Raw genomic sequence first — 19,798 nt, 5'->3', positions numbered from 1 at the left:
TTATTAAGATGTGATGAATAAATTACAAAATCAACAATCTCCACCTTGAAAAATTCGCACCAGCATTTACCGGGATTGCCAATCAAAACCTACTCACAATGTTTGATGCAAATCCAAATCCGGTCTTTATACACACATATCAAAATCACACTCATGCAAACAAACCTTAAAGTCATATGCTTTGTTTAAAAAATCATTTACATGTTGCATCAACTGTCTTCCACAATTTGCAACATCGAATAAGCACTCCACCTTCTTTTTCAACTCTAATTTTCAATCTCCATATTCACGAATATTTAATCTCTTAAAAGATAAATCACAAATCTCCATCTTTGAGAAATTCAAGTCAAATAAGTCGCAATACAAATACAAGATCAAAGCAAACAAAGTTTTAAGAACTTGATTAAAATCAAACAAGGCTTTACTTGTGAAAATTGAAATCAAATAGGTCTTAAACCTATTTTGTGAAATCAAACGAGAATTAAAGAAAAAGTCTTCGTTGAAATTTTTTTAGTTGTTGATCGCTTCAAAGATTCTTGGCTCCTCTCTAATATTATATTATATTATAATATAATATCTATATATATGGAATATATTTTTTCCTTTTTTTATATTTTAATAGATAGTATTTTCCAAATTAAAATAAGTCAAAAATATACCTCATCTTCTTCATTATGGTGTCATTGCCTACACGACAACTTTTCGTTACCTGCACCTATTGGTGCCTTCGAGAAGAAAAAAAGATCCATTGTCTTCTTCTTAAAACATCGTCACCCAAAACTAAGAAATATATTAACGATCGTTGACATCTCCTTAGCAACTGAAGATTTCGATTCAAATCTTCACAATGGATAATTCTTCTCCAACCAATGTCGTTTTATCAAATAACCAACAATCTTCAACAAAAACATAATTATCCAACAACTTCTTCAATGATGGTTAGGATTTCTATCATATCTTCATAAATAGATTAGGATAAATATTCTCAAAACATGCTTTAATACCACTTGTTGAGAAAATATTTAATCTAAACACACGATAAAAGAATATATAAAGATAAAGTGATAAATGATAATAAAGAATACAAGATATAACAAGGTTCGACCAATAATACATTTACCTTACCTTGATTTCGGTATACATTGATTTAGGTATACCTTAATTTAGGTACAGTATCGGTATTATACCTTTGATACCTAAAAAACATATTAACTTTAAAAAAATAATTTAATATGGTTACTAAATAAAATTATACAAAACAAAAAAAATTAAAGATATTTATCATAAAATAAAATATTCTTTTGAAAATCTAACATTCTTATAATCTAAAAATATTAAGAATTAAATTTAGTTATAAAAATTACCGTTAACAGGATTATAATCTTCAAGTTAGAGTAAAGTGGAGGGGAGAAGGTGATATTCGAAACGGTCTTCAATCGCATTTGCATCTGGCGATTTATTTTATAAATTGATAATACAATTCAGGTTAGATAATAATAATAAGAATAATACTTTCGATTTGTGTTTTTATTTGAGATGAACTTACAACATATTATATATAATTATGTCTATTTTAAAGAAAAAACACTTTATAGTTAACTAAAGTTAATTGTATATCTTATAAAATAGAATGTCTAGAGATTGAATATGTTGAATAATATTACAGTATAATTATATTAAGATTTAATTTTTAAAACTTATGTTTCTGTAAATAAATTAATATAAATATATTTATTTTCTTATAAATATTATATAATATATATTTTTAATTTATAAATATTATTTCAATATTTTGGTATATCCCGGTATACAAAACATTTTAGAGTCTCATACCTTTATTGTACTAATAATTTCGGTATCAGTACCATACCTTACCTTTTTTTGATATATCAAAAAAATCGATAATTTTGATATATTGATATACAGTATTTTAGATATACCTATAATATCGATAATTTATCCTACCCTAGGTAAAAATATTATACCCACTATCAATTCAACATACCTTAATAGTACAAAATTTGTGTTATTTAGAAGTCCGCATTAATACAAAATTTAGCTTAAAACAAAGTTCATTATTTCATGTCATAATAGCTTATAATGCTATAATATGGTAAGGTTGTTCATTTATGCTTGGGAGAGCTCTCACATCGGTCTTTCAGTGAGTAATAGTTGATCGATATGGAAGAAAATCAGTCATAATCATAGGAACTATCACTGTGTTTGTACTCATCTTTTTCAAAGGTTTTCATAGTAAAGGACCATTATTTACTTCTCTTTTTAACTTTTAGATGGCTGTCATTATAAGATTTTTACTTGGTACCTTAAATATCGGTATATCCCAATATATCAAAATTTAAAAATCACATACCTTTATCGTATCAATAATTTTGGTATCGGTATCATACCTTACTTTTTTCGATATATTTAAAAAAAAATCTATAATTTCAATATATTGTGGTACGATATTTTAGATATACCTATAATATCGATAATTTTCCCACCGTTAGGTAAAAGTATTATACCCACTATCAATTCAACATACCTTAATGATACTAAATTTGTATTATTTAGAAGTCCATATTAATACAAACTTTAGCTTAAAACAAAGTTCATTATTTCTTATAATAATATTTTATAATACTGTAATATTGTAAGGTTGTTCGTTTATGCTTGGGAAAGCTTTCACGTCGTCTTTTAGAGAGTAATAATTGATCAATATTGAAGAAAATTAGTCATAAGAACTATCACGGTGTAAATATTAGATTAAATTAGCTAATTAACTTAGGATAATTAGCCAACGATTATAAAACTATCAGGTTTTGAATATTTATTTTAAATAATCAAAAAAAGAGATATTGTTAGAATATAATTTATGAAAATGTTTTAATAATGAATGGATAAAATTAAGTTTAATTATATATATAAGTTAAATTATATATATATATATATATATTATAATTATTAAGTCATATCAAGTATATTAATTGTTTTGTTTGATGCTTGATGTTTGATGTTTAATGCTTGATGATTGATGCTTGATGCTTGATGCTTGATCATTTATGCTTAATGTTTAATGCTTGATGCTTGATGCTTGATGTTTGATAATTGATGCTTGATGCTTGATGTTTGATACTTGATGCTTGATGCTTGATGCTTGATGATTGATGCTTGATGTTTGATGCTTGATGCTTGATGCTTGATTCTTGATTCTTGATGCTTGATGCGTGATGCTTGATGCTTGATGCTTGATTCTTGATGCTTGATGCTTGATTCTTGATGCTTGATGCTTGATGCTTGATGCTTGATGCTTGATGCTTGATGCTTGATGCTTGATGCTTGATGCTTGATGCTTGATGCTTGATGCTTGATGCTTGATGATTGACGCTTTATGCTTGATGCTTGATGCTTGAGGCTTGATGATTGACGCTTGATGCTTGATGATTGATGATTGATGCTTGATGCTTGATGATTGATGCTTGATGCTTGATGATTGATGATTGATGCTTGATGCTTGATGCTTGATGATTGATGCTTGATGCTTGATGATTGATGCTTGATGCTTGATGATTGATGATTGATGCTTGATGATTGATGATTAATGCTTGATGCTTGATGCTTGATGCTTGATGCTTAATTCTTAATGTTTAATGCTTAATTCTTAATGCTTAATGCTTAATGCTTAATGCTTAATGCTTAATGCTTAATGCTTAATGCTTAATGCTTAATGCTTAATGCTTAATGTTTAATGCTTAATGCTTAATGCTTAATGCTTAATGCTTAATGCTTAATTTTTAATGCTTAATGTTTAATGCTTAATGTTTAATGCTTAATGCTTAATGCTTAATGCTTAATGCTTAATGCTTAATGCTTAATGCTTAATGCTTAATGCTTAATGCTTAATGCTTAATGCTTAATGCTTAATGCTTAATGCTTCATGCTTCATGCTTCATGCTTCATGCTTCATGCTTCATGCTTCATGCTTCATGCTTCATACATCATGCTTCATGCTTCATGCTTCATGCTTCATGCTTCATGCTTCATGCTTCATGCTTCATGCTTCATACTTCATGCTTCATGCTTCATGCTTCATGCTTCATGCTTCATGCTTAATGCTTAATGCTTAATGCTTAATGCTTAATGCTTATTACTTAATGCTTAATGCTTAATTTTTAATTCTTAATGTTTAATGCTTAATGCTTAATGCTTAATGCTAAATGCTTAATGTTTAATGCTTAATGCTTAATAATGCTTAATGCTTAATAATGCTTAATGCTTAATAATGTTTAATGCTTAATGCTTAATGCTTAATGCTTAATGCTTAATGTTTAATGCTTAATGTTTAATAATGCTTAATGCTTAATAATGCTTAATGCTTAATAATGTTTAATGTTTAATGCTTAATGCTTAATGATTGATGCTTGATGTTTGATGCTTGATGCTTGATGTTTGATGCTTGATGCTTGATGCTTGATGCTTGATGCTTGATCCTTGATCCTTGATCCTTGATCCTTGATCCTTGATCCTTGATCCTTGATCCTTGATGCTTGATGCTTGATGCTTGATGCTTGATGCTTGATGCTTGATGCTTGATGCTTGATGCTTGATGCTTGATGCTTGATGCTTGATGCTTAATGCTTAATTCTTAATGTTTAATGCTTAATGCTTAATTCTTACTACTTAATGCTTAATGTTTAATTCTTAATGCTTAATGCTTAATGCTTAATGCTTAATGCTTAATGCTTAATGCTTAATGCTTAATGCTTAATGCTTAATGCTTAATGCTTAATGCTTAATGCTTAATGCTTAATGCTCAATGCTTAATGCTTCATGCTTATTGCTTAATGCTTAACGCTTAATGCTTAATTCTTAATGCTTAATGCTTAATGCTTAATGTTTAATGCTTAATGCTTAATGCTTAATGCTTAATGCTTAATGCTTAATGCTTAATGCTTAATGCTTAATGCTTAATGCTAATGCTTAATGCTTAATGCTTAATGCTTCATGCTTCATTCTTCATGCTTAATGCTTAATGCTTATTGCTTAATGCTTAATGCTTAATTCTTAATGCTTAATGCTTAATGCTCAATGCTTAATGCTTAATGCTTAATGCTTAATGCTTAATGCTTAATGCTTAATGCTTAATGCTTAATGCTTAATGCTTAATGCTTAATGCTTAATGCTTAATGCTTAATGCTTAATGCTTAATGCTTAATGCTTAATACTTCATGCTTCATGCTTCATGCTTCATTCTTCATGCTTCATGCTTCATGCTTCATGATTCATGATTCATGCTTCATGCTTCATGCTTCATGCTTCATGCTTCATGCTTCATGCTTCATGATTCATGCTTCATGCTTCATGCTTCATGCTTCATGCTTCATGCTTCATGCTTCATGCTTCATGCTTATTGCTTAATGCTTAATGCTTAATGCTTAATGCTTAATGCTTAATGCTTAATGCTTAATGCTTAATGCTTAATGCTTAATGCTTAATGCTTAATGCTTAATGCTTAATGCTTAATGCTTAATGCTTAATGCTTAATGCTTAATGCTTAATGCTTATGGTTAATGCTTAATGCTTAATGCTTAATGCTTAATGCTTAATGCTTAATGCTTAATGCTTAATATTTAATGCTTAATGTTTAATGCTTAATGCTTAATTCTTAATTCTTAATGCTTAATGTTTAATGCTTAATGCTTAATGCTTAATGCTTAATGCTTAATGCTTAATGCTTAATGCTTAATGCTTAATGCTTAATGCTTAATGCTTAATGCTTAATGCTTAATGCTTAATGCTTAATGCTTAATGCTTAATGCTTAATGCTTAATGCTTAATGCTTAATGCTTAATGCTTAATGCTTAATGCTTAATGCTTAATGCTTAATGCTTAATGCTTAATGCTTAATGCTTAATGCTTAATGCTTAATGCTTAATGATTAATGCTTAATAATGTTTAATGCTTAATTCTTAATGATAGATCCTTGATGTTTGATGCTTGATGTTTGATGTTTGATACTTGATGCTTGATGCTTAATCCTTGATCCTTGATGCTTGATGCTAGATGCTTGATGCTTGATGCTTGATGCTTTATTTATGCTTGATGCTTGATGCTTGATGCTTGATGCTTGATGCTTGATGCTTGATGCTTGATGTTTGATATTTGATGCTTAATTCTTGATGCTTGATGCTTTAACCCATATTCTCAAATAAATGGGTCTGGTATGGTTAATGTTTAATGTTTAATGCTTAATACTTAACGCTTAATGCTTAATGCTTAATGCTTAATAATGCTTAATGCTAGATCCTTGATGCTTGATGCTTGATGCTTGATGCTTGATGTTTGATGCTTGATGCTTGATCCTTGATCCTTGATCATTGATGCTTGATGCTTAATGTTTGATGTTTGATGCTTGATTCTTGATGCTTGATGTTTGATATTTGATTCTTAATTCTTGATGCTTAATGTTTGATGTTTGACGCTTGATTCTTGATTCTTGATGCCTGATGCTTAATGCTTATTGCTTAATGTTTAAACACATATTTCCAAATAAATTGGTCTAGTATTGGAAGTCTTTTTAACATTCCTTGGCGGTTTGCGCCGGGGGTTTTTTTATGAGTTGGGGGAACATATAATCTACCCAAAAGAGGATACAAAACATGCACCCCCAATCACGTGAAAGGAATAGACTAACCAATGTCAATCACAACCCATTTTTTTAACATGTTCACTAGTTATTTGAAATAGTTTTCGACAATGATCCTTCCACAGGTTCACATACGGAAACCTTGTTACGACTTCTCCTTCCTCTAAATGATAAGGTTAAGTGGACTTCTTGCGACGTCGCGGGCGGCGAACCGTCCACGTCGCCGCGATCCAAACACTTCACCGGACCATTCAATCGGTAGGAGCGATGGGCGGTGTGTACAAAGGGCAGGGACGTAGTCAACGCGAGCTGATGACTCGCGCTTACTAGGAATTCCTCGTTGTAGACCAACAATTGCAATGATCTATCCCTTCACTCGATAGGAATTGTACTTCAAAGCGGCCTTCCGAGCGCATCCACTCGGAAGACTTAGCCATCGACACGTCCCTTTGAGGATCATAGATCCCTACTGTTGGTCTGCAAACGAGTGGCGAGCGTGTGCATCGCTTCTAGCCCGAATTCTGACTTAGTGGCATTTATTCAAATCCGACGCACGGTAGCTTCGCGCCACTAGCTTTTCAACCAAGCGCGATGACCAATTTTGCGAATCAACGATTCCTCTCGTACTAGGTTGAATTACTATTGCGATACTTTCATCAGTAGGGTAAAATTAACTTATCTCACGACGTTCTAAACCCAACTCACGTTCCCTATTGGTGGGTGAACAATCCAATACTTGATGAATTCTGCTTCACAATGATAGGAAGAGCCGACATCGAAGGATCAAAAAGTAACGTCGCTATGAATGCTTCGCTGCCACAAGCCAGTTATCCCTATGGTAACTTTTCTAACACCTCTAGCTTCAAATTCCGAAGATCTAAAGGATCGTTAGGCCACACTTTCATTGTACGTATTCATACTGAAAATCAGAATCAAACGAGCTTTTACCCTTCTATTCTACACGAAATCTGTTCTCGAATTCCTCGTTGAAGATCAACAATTTCAATGATCTATCCCTTCACTCGATAGGAATTGTACTTCAAAGTGGCCTTCCGAGCGCATCCACTCGGAAGACTTAGCCATCGACACATGCCTTTGAGGATCATAGATCCCTACTATTGGTCGGCAAACAAGTGGCGAGCGTGTGCATCGCTTCTAGCCCGAATTCTGACTTAGAGGCATTTAGTCATAATCCGACGTACGGTAGCTTCGCGCCACTAGCTTTTCAACTAAGCGCGGTGACCAATTGTACGAATCAACGATTCCTCTCGTACTAGGTTGAATTACTATTGCGATACTTTCATCATTAGGGTAAAACTAACATGTCTCATGACGGTCTAAACCCAACTCACGTTCCCTATTGGTGGGTGAACAATCCAACACTTGGTGAATTCTTCTTCACAATGATAGGAAGAGCCAACATCGAAGGATCAAAAAGTAACGTCGTTATGAACGCTTGGCTGCCACAAGCCAGTTATCCCTATGGTAACTTTTCTAACACCTCTACCTTCAAATTCCGAAGATCTAAAGGATCGTTAGGCCACACTTTTACTGTTCGTATTCATACTGAAAATCAAAATCAAACGAGCTTTTACCCTTCTGTTCTACACGAGATCTGTTCTCGCTGAGCTCATCTTAGGACACCTGTGTTATCTTTTAACAGATGTACCGCCCCAGCCAAACTCCTCACCTGACAATGTCTTCCACCCGGATCGACCTACAGAAGTAGACCTTGGATCAAAAAAGAGGGGCATTGCCCCGCCTCCGATTCATGAAATAAGTAAAATAACGTTAAAGGTAGTGGTATTTCACTTTCTCCTTTCGGCTCCTACTTATACTACACCTCTCAAGTCATTTCACAAAGTCGGACTAGAGGCAAGCTCAACAGAGTCTTCTTTCCCCGCTGATTCTGCCAAGCCCGTTCCCTTGGTTGTGGTTTCGCTGGATAGTAGACAGGGACAGTGGTAATCTCGTTAATCCATTCAGGTGTGTCACTAATTAGATGACGAGGCATTTGACTACCTTAAGACTTAAAGATATCAACAATGTGTTATAGTACAGTGGTAAGTATTCTCGTCTGTCACACATTTGGACTTCGACATTTAATAGGCGCTCCGGTATTTAATGACTTCGGCATTATATGAGGCCTCCGGTATTAATGACTTCAGCATTTAATAGACGCTTCTGGTATTAATGACTTCGACATTATATGAGGCCTCTGGTATTAAATGGCTTCGACATTTAATAGGCGCTCCGGTATTTAATGACTTCGGTATTATATGAGTCATTCGGTATTAAATGGCTTCGGAATTTAATGAGATCGGTATTAAATGAATTCGGTATTTAATGAGATTGGTATTAAATGAATCCAATTCTTTCTCAAATCGGTAATCTGGATAAGCACTTCTTAGTATTTGATCAATCTCAGCTCCAAATTAAGCATTCGTGATGGGTAGTCTGACACAGTAGTAGAGACAGACTTAAAGAAGACTGCCACATACCATTATTATTCAAATCCTCTGAAATGAACGTTTCTAGTACAACAGGCTCCATTAAATGAATTTTGGCTTACTCTCATCAAAGTACAGACAAGATCAAAGAAGATATTCTCCATTGTACCATTCTAAAGCCAAGAAAATCAAAAGAGGACTGGTGTCTTCTAAATCAAATATGACTGTTGTTGTGCTTTGAATATATAAGAAGATTAAAGGAAGAACAAACAATAAGAAACTTGATTATCTGAACTCTCTTACTAATAAAACTCTCTACAAATATATATTCAAGCTCTTGCCTTAGCGTTTTTCTGTGAGAGATAGTTCATACAAAATTGTGTATTAATCCTTTCATCTGTGTGATTGTTTGTAAGTTGAATAGATAGTATATATTCAACAAACGTTGTGTACTAGGAGTTCGGAAACAGGCAGTGTCTAAGTCCTCGTTGTTCGACCGGGTTTGTATATGTGTTGTAATCAAACCAAATCTTCTAATGAATATTCTTCTCAAGGTTCAGAAGAATATCATTCTCGAGGTCGAGAAGAAGGGGTGACGTAGGAGAGTTTACTCCGAACATCCATAAACATCTCTTGTGTTTTGTGTTCTTTTCGCATTATCCTAATCCTTTTGTATTGCTTCAAGTCAAAACAAACACGTCCGCACTTAAACTCGGTTAAAGATTTTGTGACGAATTGTGAAGAATAGAAACCGATATTAACTTCTAACAGAGTTAATATCGAACAAAGTGTGTATAAGCGTTCAACTTGGTGAGACCCTCGTCTCCATCGTCGATCCCGATCCCAACAGTAAAGGACCATTATTATCTTTTCTTTTCAGTTTCAGAGATGTTGTTATGGATTTTAGTGTTATTTTCAACACTCTTTTTGGTCTTAGTGTGAACTTTTGAATGACTGACATTACAAGATTTGTATTTGGCAGCTTAAATATCTGTATATCTCGATATACCAAAATTTTGAAAGTCTCGTACCTTTACCTTATCAATAATTTCGGTATCGGTACCATACCTTACATTTTTAGATATTGCGGTACGGTATTTTAGATATACCTATTGTTATAATATAAAAATGATTATATATTGGTTATATTTGGTTACATAGGTTATGTTTATTATATAGACATTATAATCAACATATAAAGAAACTAATATAATAGAATAATATAATATTAATATTATCACAATTTATAATATTATAATAATATCTTACATATATATTATCTTATATTCTAACATCCCTCATCAAACTCAAGATGAAAAACGCTTGAACAACTTGAGGTTGAAGATGAAATATTGATGTTGTATTCTACAAACTTCAAAAACTCGTGAGCTTCATTCAGTTACAGGATGGAAATGTGTTAATTAATAAACCAATAAAGATGTAGAATCCATGGGCATTGAATGTTGGGTAAAACAACAACCAAATGAACTCAGAAGTTACTCGTGAGTCTCGAAATCAACGTGAGATGGTAGTATGTTGCATAAGAGAAAACTAGTGAAGAAGATAGAATCTCATGAGCATAGAATACTGGGGTGAAACTAATATAATGATTAAAATAAATTGTATTGAATCATTTATTTAGAGTTACATAGGTTATGTCTAATATATAGACATTAGATTAGACATATAAAGAAATTAATATAATATAGTAATATAATATTCATATTATCATAATTTATTATACTGTGATAATATATCTTACATATATATTATCTTTATATTATAGCATCCCTCCTCAAACTTAAGATGGAAATGACTTGAACAACTTAAGGTTGAACACGAAACGTGAAAATATTGATGATGTATTCTTTAAATTTTAGAAACTCGTGAGCTCCATCCAGTTATAAGATGGTAGTGTGTTGAGTGATAAACTAACGAATATGTAGAATCCTATGGGCATTGAATATTGGGAGTGAAACAATAACCGAATGAACTCCGAAGTTACTCGTAATATCGAGATTTATCCAATGACGGGATGGAAGTGTGTTGCATAAAAGAAAACCTGCGAAAAAGGTAGAATCTCATGTGCAAAAAATATTGGGGTGAAACAACACATGAAAAGAAACTCAACCTAACGAAAGAATGGTTGTGTATTGACTATATAACCAGTAAAGAAGCACATATGATTGGATTAAGACCAATAAAAATATGGGCATTGACTACTAGGATAAAGCAACAACTAAAAACAAAACCCAAAGTATGATTACCGGAGAAAATAAGAACATTAACAGAATTATTTAAAATAAAAAAAAATATTATTAAAATATAATAATAATTAGAGACCTCCATCAATGACTAAAGTAATCATTGATGGAGGTATTGAAAAACTAGATTTTGTAGTTCAAGAATAAAATTTTGACACTAATACCATGTTAAAATATATAAATGATTGTATTGAATGATTATATTTGGTTACATAAGTTATTTCTATTATATAGACATTATAATTAACCTATAAGGAAACTAATATAATAGAATAATATAATATTATATTAATGTTATAATAATTTATAATATTATGATAATATCTTTCATATATATTATCTTATATTTTAAAACTTATAATATCGATAATTTTCCCACGTTATACCCACTACCAATTCAACATACCTTGATAGTACAAAATTTGTATTATTTAGAAGTTCGTATTAATACAAACGTTAGCTTAAAACAAAGTTCATTATTTCTTGTCATAACATCTTATAATACTATAATATTGTAAGGTTGTTCGTTTATGCTTGGGAGAGCTCTCGCGTCGGTCTTTTAGGGAGTAATAGATGATCTGTATGGAAGAAAATCAGTCATAATCATAGGAACTATCACAGTGTTTGTACTCATCTTTTTCCCAAATTTTTATAGTACAGGATCATTATTTTTTTCTCTTTTCAGAGATGTTGTTATGGATTGCAGGGTTGTTTTCAACCCTCTTTTTGGTCTTAGTGTGAACTTTTGGATGGCTGTCATTACAAAATTTCTACTTGACAGCTTAAATGGTTTACTCGGGCCAATAAAGGTATTATTTACAAGTAAATATACCTCATTCTTATGGATGTCTTCAAATTTAATTACCCATGAGCAGGCATATGCTGTTGAAATTTTCAGTGAAGAATATCAAGCTTTGGGTGTTTCAACTGTAAGATATGAGTATTCAATTTATTTGATTTCTTTTGGTTGTTTAATATTGAAATGTTAATGATTTAACATGACAGGTTTCAATTACATGGGGAGTATGATTAATCATTGGTCCTGCATTGGAAGCCTTTCTTACTCAGGTACTTGTTGTTCTTTCTTTCTTGCTTCTTTGTTTTAGACGAGGTTTATTAGATTCTCGATAACTTAGATTAATTAAAATATGGAGAATCTAATATTTTGTGATATTAAATTAAACAAAACGAATGAGACTTTTTATTCTAAGAATAGGAATTTATCTTAAAAATGACATGAAAGTGAATTATCTGTTTTTTTTACATATTTCTAAGTAACAAGACATACTTTATTCACTTTATAGAATAGAAGGTAATCATTTCCATGATAAGTTTCATGTTCAAGATTGACACTAGATGGTGATACAGATTCATCAACATTTTCAATTGAATCCTTTAAACCATTTTTTATAAACTCGGAGATCATTGCTTTCTAAATCTAGAACTTGTTAATCTTTGTCCTCAAGATCTGTTTTGAATCCCAAAAATCTGTTTGTGATCCAATTCATGGTTATTGTCACCCTCACCAATCTGCTCACTTTCATTCGAGTCTGCTTCGATCTGGGTAGTGAAAAAAAAGCTAATATCTTCGAGAATATAGCAAGAAGAAAGTAAATCAGAACAATCAGACTCTATATGAAATGAACTTAACATGATTGATTTTCTTATTAATATATCAATATGTCTCCTTGGACTAGAGAAAGAGGAATGAACCAATTGACTTCCCCTTTTCTTTGGATAATTTTTTGTTTTTAAATTTTTTTACATAATCAAACATTATTACATTTATCCTATCATAATTATATCATTCAATTCATTAATTAAAATACTAAAATTTTCTTTATTTAAAAAAAACACTAACTACCCACTAACTGAAACAAAACAAAAAAATGTTCAACAAGTATTAAAGACTAGTTATTTTTATTCTGACATCTTCAAACAAGAATAATTTTTGTTAAGACAAAATATAGCTCAATAAAAATGATCTTCAATTCTTCATGACTAAAAATGGTTTGAAAGTCAGCAGCACTCCAATCAGCTCAATTATATTAAGCACAAAGAATACTATATGATCCCCTGCAATTACAAAAATTGGAAACCATAATGGGTAAGGTCTTAACAGTTGTCAACAAATTTATTTTTTCTACTTTGTTGGCCAAAAACAAATTGTTCAACATTCTTTATCTTAAACTTTATACTGAAGTAATGTATTTTAATTGAATGAAACTATAAAAGTTTCTCATATTGACATATCTAGATGTGATCATGTTTGAAATCAAACAAAGTGTATCTATAAGAATTTCTTGTACAAGTGTACATCCATATTTAGATAGACCTTAAGAAGAAGGTTTTGGTTATAAAATTGGTCTTCTTATGTTTGGTGAGGGCTAATAAAAATTGTTTTAAAGTAAACTGTCCAAATTTCAAATAATCAGACATTTCAGGTGTATCCAGCTAACTACATCTTCTCAACAAATCCAGGAACATAAGTATTTACAATTATTTTAGAGTTGTGATTTAACAATTTGAATACCAAATTAGTTTATTATGTTACAAAGCAAATCAAGTAAAACATAGAAGAAATAATTTAAGTAACCTGGAAGAAAAGCAGCATGCTGACGCTTTTGTGCCAATGAGAATCTGCATGGGTAAATAACTTCGTTTAGTTACAAAATATATATATACACACCCAAGATCAAAGAATTGCAATTAAAGGATAAAGAAAACTAAAATATTCATTTGTCTTTTGATATATCATTTATATTTTTATCATTCAATATCTACAAAATTTAATCTTACATAATAAAAAGAAACTCTATCAGATTGTTTCAGAGAAGTCATGTACTTGAATTATTAGTAAATGAGTAAAAGAAAATTGTCATTATCATCATTCAATAATTCTTTTTTTGATAAATGCAGATTGCAAAAACAGATTTAGTGGCCAAATAAACGTTGATGCTTACAGTATTCCTCCACCGGCTGGACCTATAGCTTTAAAGAGTGACATTCCTGTCATTGCGATGCCATTTGCAGCTCCTCTTTGGTTTTGAGGCTGTTAAATCGCATAATAACATTGCAGTTGATTTAAACCAATGCAAGTTAAAGTGTAGTTAATAAAAAAAATATTAAACTTCTTGATGTTTCTTAGAATTTATTCATTACTACCTAAAAAAAGGATGTGGTTACAAGGAAATTACCACAGCTTTATTTTGTATTAAGAAGAAGCTGTTTATAATTGACACCTGATTCATAAGTTGAAATATGTGAGAAAGTTCACAATGATATATCATATTCATAGTAAAATATGAAAGTGAACTTACAGAGAAAGAATTCTTTAAAATAGATGCACAGTTTAGCAACAGGTGAAGCATGATTCCAGAGAGGAAGGTCATAAATGGGTAAAGTTGCAATAAAGGAATGGACAAGGCCTGTGATCATCATGGAAAAAATTTCCCTTTTAGATTGAGCATTGAAAATGGATACATCAAATGATCCATAAAAAAATGACATTTCTTACTCCAAAATAGCGAATTATCCTGACCGGTCCCAATTTCCTATCCAAAAATGGATAGAAACAGACTTGAAAAATTAGAAGGCCCAAACCTTGAAAAAGTAATTCAAGAACACATCAGATTTTTTTTAACTGAGCAAGTTAATCGTAGCATAATAACAGTATGATCATATCAATAACATATTTAGGTTCATTAATAATTGCGAGCCAATTAGTGAAGGAAATTCGATGACGCAATTTGAATATATTCGAATTAGAAGATTTTGAAAACAATTTAAAATATTGCTTTTGCTTAAATTTAGTGTAGTTGTTACCTGAGATAGCAAGAACTATTCCCACATCTTGCGTTGAATAGCTCAAGCCTCCTTTTTTCCTCGGGCTTACTGCCCATAAAGAGAAGATCTACCCTCAAAAGGAAAAACAAAATCAATAAGAATAACTGTGTTTTGCACATTAAAAGATTCTAAGAAACTATTAAGATTGTTTAGAACATATTCGGCAAATAACCTCTGTGTAGGCCATATCATGAAGGGAGAAGATGCAGTAGACAATGATTGAAGACATTAACGGCCAGTTCTTGAATAGGCTTTCAGATTTAGGTTTGACCCCTTCCATATCTTCTGTATTCCTTATTGTGGGTGAAGATGGCATAGCTTCAAGTGCTTCAAATGACTTATTGTCACATGTACTGTGATTGTGCAATGTTTCCTGGAAAAAAATGTTTTAAAAAAATAATAAAATTCACAAGAACATTGGATGTAAAGAAACCGGATCATATTTTGACATACCGGTATCCAAATTTCCATAATTGCCACAAAAAAGGCAAAAACCGATATACAAAGGCATGGCAAAAAGTATGGAAACCTGCATCATAAGCTATGGAATTTAGTATCATGAACCATCTATCAATATGTTAGGGTCTAAAATCAAGGCCTCGGTCCTAGAATAAATTCCAGCAACCTTTCTCGGCACCCGGTCTCGGTCCTAGTGTGCACATGGGCCAGATTTCTGTTTTATTGTTTTATTATTTTGTTTTGTTTTCTTTTTCTATTTTACAAACCGAATTCTGTTATTCTTTTGAAGTTGTTGTAACCGAATATTATGGGGCAAGACATCACCTATATAAGGCTGATCTTTCTTCCCCAAGGACCCATGAATAAAATAATGAAGATATGAACTTCTGCCATATTCATCTATTATTATTTACTATGGACTGTTTGGTATAGACCAACAGTATTTCTCTTCGCACCCTTGATTCTTCTATTCCCTCCCCCCAAATTCTCTATTGAAAACCTTCCGCTGCCCTTTGATTGTAGAATTTCACCGGTCTTATAGATCAAGAACGTGATTCTTGAACCCAAAACACACCTTACGAAACAAGTCGTAACATTCTTGGTATCAGAGCAAGACGATTCTCAAATGAAAGAAACCAGATAGCAGCAAAGATGGATGATCTTAAGACCCTACTCGAAGGGCTGACCCATCAATATGCCTCCATGAATGCTGCCCTGCGACAAAATATGACCGAACAAGCTGCCTTGCACAATGCTTTTCTGCCAAATATGAACAGAAGGTATGCTGCTGGAAAAAGTTTGACAGCCATTGAAAAAGGTGCGTTTAATAATGGCCAAAATCCCCGCACCCGACCCTATAATATTGCTTCTTGCTACCTTCCTCCAACCCGGCTCACAAATATTGATATTCCTGAATTTGATGGGACTGATTTGGAGGGTTGGCTCTTATTTGCCGAGCAAATCTTTAGGGAAAGCAAGACGAATGATGCCACAAAGCTGGACATTGTCCGCACTCACTTCTCAAAAGATGCAAGAACGTGGCATGAATCATATTTACGGAATCGCAACCATATGGAAGCATTGACGTGGCATAAATTCAAGAAAGATCTCTTTCTGCGATTCGGTCGCAGGCCCTTGTACAATGTCAAACCGCCGCTGCTGCCCAAACCATGCATTGATAACACGGTCTGGCCGAGCACAAAATGGGAGCTCAATCATAGGTGCAAATCCAGATTGTTCATGGCCCCGTTTAATCATCAAGAAGTCCAAGAAAGCGTTCAAGAACCCGTCCAAAAATCAGATTTTTATGATCCACCTTTGGTGCTTGAGACAAGGGACGAACGTGTCATTTTCTTGCACACTTTCTCGGTCCAGCAAGATGCCCCTCGGTCGCGGGTCAACATAATACAAGGCAGCCAGCTAAAAAAGGCCTTGGAAAATCATAATGTTGCTGCCACGGTACAAATAAAGAGCAAAAACGAATGCCAAAGTGTTTCACTTGTTTTGGAAGACGTTGCTGAAAATTTCCAAAAAATAATCAAAGGGCTAACCCAGCAACCCAACAACCGAACACCAGCCAGGAAGGTAGTCGGAAGACATGGCTATGTTGTTGCGCATGTGTTGCTGGTCTGGATAAAGGACTGGGCTTGGTTGTTTGAAGATATTCTAGAGTATGCCCGGAAGAAAAATGGCCCTTTTGCTACACTTGGCGTGCTGGGTCGAAAGAAGGACTGGTCGTGGAGCAGGAAGACCGAAGGCTTCTAAGAAATGCGGTCCTAAGACTCCAACACTTGCTGGACTTGCTGAAGTCCGACCGAATTCTTTGAAATATTCAGCATGCGCATGAGAGGCTCGGTAGACTCGGCAGACCACGGTCTTTTTCGTCGAGGGCGACGAATTTTGAAGGGGGAGATAATGTTAGGGTCTAAAATCAAGGCCTCGGTCCTAGAATAAATTCCAGCAACCTTTCTCGGCACCCGGTCTCGGTCCTAGTGTGCACATGGGCCAGATTTCTGTTTTATTGTTTTATTATTTTGTTTTGTTTTCTTTTTCTATTTTACAAACCGAATTCTGTTATTCTTTTGAAGTTGTTGTAACCGAATATTATGGGGCAAGACATCACCTATATAAGGCTGATCTTTCTTCCCCAAGGACCCATGAATAAAATAATGAAGATATGAACTTCTGCCATATTCATCTATTATTATTTACTATGGACTGTTTGGTATAGACCAACAGTATTTCTCTTCGCACCCTTGATTCTTCTATTCCCTCCCCCCAAATTCTCTATTGAAAACCTTCCGCTGCCCTTTGATTGTAGAATTTCACCGGTCTTATAGATCAAGAACGTGATTCTTGAACCCAAAACACACCTTACGAAACAAGTCGTAACACAATACCACTTGTAATGAGCATTGTGATTGAAGTGCAATTTTACCTCCCAAACAAAGAATCTTTAGAAAAGAGAGTTGGATACTTCTCAGCAGGCTAGAAGAAAAATATGAAAACACCGAAAAGGAGAAACAAATAAGCTCTTTCAGATAACAAACAAAAATGACAAATACAATAGTTCAAGAGCTAGCTAGACTTGATTATGTCTCATTTTGATTCATTTATCAGTCTATAGAAAGATCAAGGTATGTTTTACACATTTTGGTCTTATTATTTTTAAACTAATTAAATTTTGCAGATCTCCACAATTCCAATATGCAAGACTTTAGACATCGACTCTCCAAAGTTTTAACATTGACCCACTGTTCGGTGTTTGTCACCAACATTTGACATTAATCTACTGTTTGATATTTGTCTACAATATACTGTTTATGTGTTGAATCAATATCTTTCTGAGTGTCTTTGTTATGCTAAAACATTTGAGTAGCTTGAGGAGGCGTGGAAATGATCAAACTAGACGGATCAAAGTACATATGTCTATTTAAGAAGTTGTTACATCATTTATTTACTTTCTTGTAATATTTCCTGTAGTGACATTCATTTTGTCTAATTTAATATCACAAAATATATTTGTAGAAATTTGAACATAGAGGATTATGAACTATTATAAGGAGAATGCAATTTATAGGAAAAACTAGAAGAAGAAAAAAATTAATTAGACTAAAAGATAACTTCCTAATCCCTAAATAAGCATAAATCATTTCTTTAGGAAGACACAACTCCAACAACTTGGAGTTAATGTTTCTTGACAATTATACTTTTATGGGGAAGACACAACTCCAACCACTTAGAGTTAATGTCTCTTGAAAGTGATAAATTTTGGGGAAGTCATAACTGCAATTACTTAAAGTTAATGTCTCTTGAAAATGATAAAAGTGTTTTCATACTCCCCTATTTAACTTTAAACCCATTAAGAATTGAATGAGTCTGTTATTAGACACTGTATTAATGAATTCTCTAAAGGCATTGCAGATGTAAGTGATGTATTAATTTGGTCAAGTGGTTGACATGTATTTTGGTTAAATGCTCTGTTCTTCACTATCCTAGAATAGTGTTTAAGCTGGGATCAAACAAGCTTTAGTTTTAAAACTTAATTTCCATAAGAAGAAGAAGAAGCAAGAATGAAGAAAGAAGAAGTACTTGAGCAAGAAAACCTCCCAATGCAGGGCCAATGATTAATCCTATGCCCCAAGCAGTTGAAACCTGTCATTAAATCCATTACTTCAATTTATTAAACAACCAAAAGAAATCAAATAAATTAAATACTCAAATCTTAAATGTCTTACAGATGAAACTCCCAAAGCTTGATATTTTTCATTGAAAAGTTCAACAGAATATGCCTGCTCATGTGAGAATTTTAAAACATCCATAAGAATAAGGTAATAAGAAAGAGATGCTATTTATTTACCTTTATTGGACCAAGTAAACCATTTAAGCTGCCAAGTAAAAATCTTGTAATGACAGCCATCCAAAAGTTCACACTTAGACCAAAAAGAGCGTTGAAAATAACCCTGCAATCCATAACAAAATCTCTTAAACTGAAAACAGAAGAAAATCTGGGAAAAAGATGAATACAAACACTGTAATAGTTCCTATGATTATGACTGGTTTTCTTCCGTATCGATCAGCTATTATTCCCCAAAACACAGAAGTAAGAGCTCTCCCAAGCATAAACGCACAAC

At 32.8% G+C, this 19,798-nt stretch overlaps 1 protein-coding gene across 1 annotated transcript; it reads right to left on the bottom strand.

Annotated features, from left to right (window-relative positions):
* Nucleotides 1–13,336: 13,336 nt before the first annotated feature.
* On the bottom strand, nucleotides 13,337–19,798 carry LOC124925692 (protein ZINC INDUCED FACILITATOR-LIKE 1-like). Its single transcript, XM_047465767.1, has 14 exons — nucleotides 19,696–19,798; nucleotides 19,525–19,627; nucleotides 19,403–19,456; nucleotides 19,257–19,319; nucleotides 18,103–18,152; nucleotides 15,660–15,735; nucleotides 15,379–15,579; nucleotides 15,186–15,273; nucleotides 14,878–14,963; nucleotides 14,681–14,788; nucleotides 14,558–14,602; nucleotides 14,324–14,412; nucleotides 13,957–14,000; nucleotides 13,337–13,436 (listed from the first exon to the last, which is right to left on the bottom strand). The coding sequence occupies exons 1-14, from the start codon at nucleotides 19,785–19,787 to the stop codon at nucleotides 13,348–13,350; spliced, it is 1,188 nt and encodes a 395-aa protein (XP_047321723.1). The 5' UTR covers nucleotides 19,788–19,798; the 3' UTR covers nucleotides 13,337–13,347.

The sequence above is a fragment of the Impatiens glandulifera genome, chromosome 1 (assembly GCF_907164915.1).
Source record: "Impatiens glandulifera chromosome 1, dImpGla2.1, whole genome shotgun sequence".
NCBI classification, from domain to species: Eukaryota; Viridiplantae; Streptophyta; class Magnoliopsida; order Ericales; family Balsaminaceae; genus Impatiens; species Impatiens glandulifera.
This window is presented reverse-complemented; position numbering and strand designations above follow the sequence as displayed.

What these genes read in the sequence shown, in the direction of transcription:
- LOC124925692 (XM_047465767.1), bottom strand. Translation starts at nt 19,787, where the DNA reads ATGCTTGGGAGAGCTCTTACTTCTGTGTTTTGGGGAATAATAGCTGAT. An exon ending in GTTTACTTGGTCCAATAAAG is followed by an intron (nt 19,457 to 19,524) that starts GTAAATAAATAG and finishes TCACATGAGCAG; the next exon opens with GCATATTCTGTTGAACTTTT. An exon ending in TAATACAAAATAAAGCTGTG is followed by an intron (nt 14,413 to 14,557) that starts GTAATTTCCTTG and finishes GCGATTTAACAG; the next exon opens with CCTCAAAACCAAAGAGGAGC.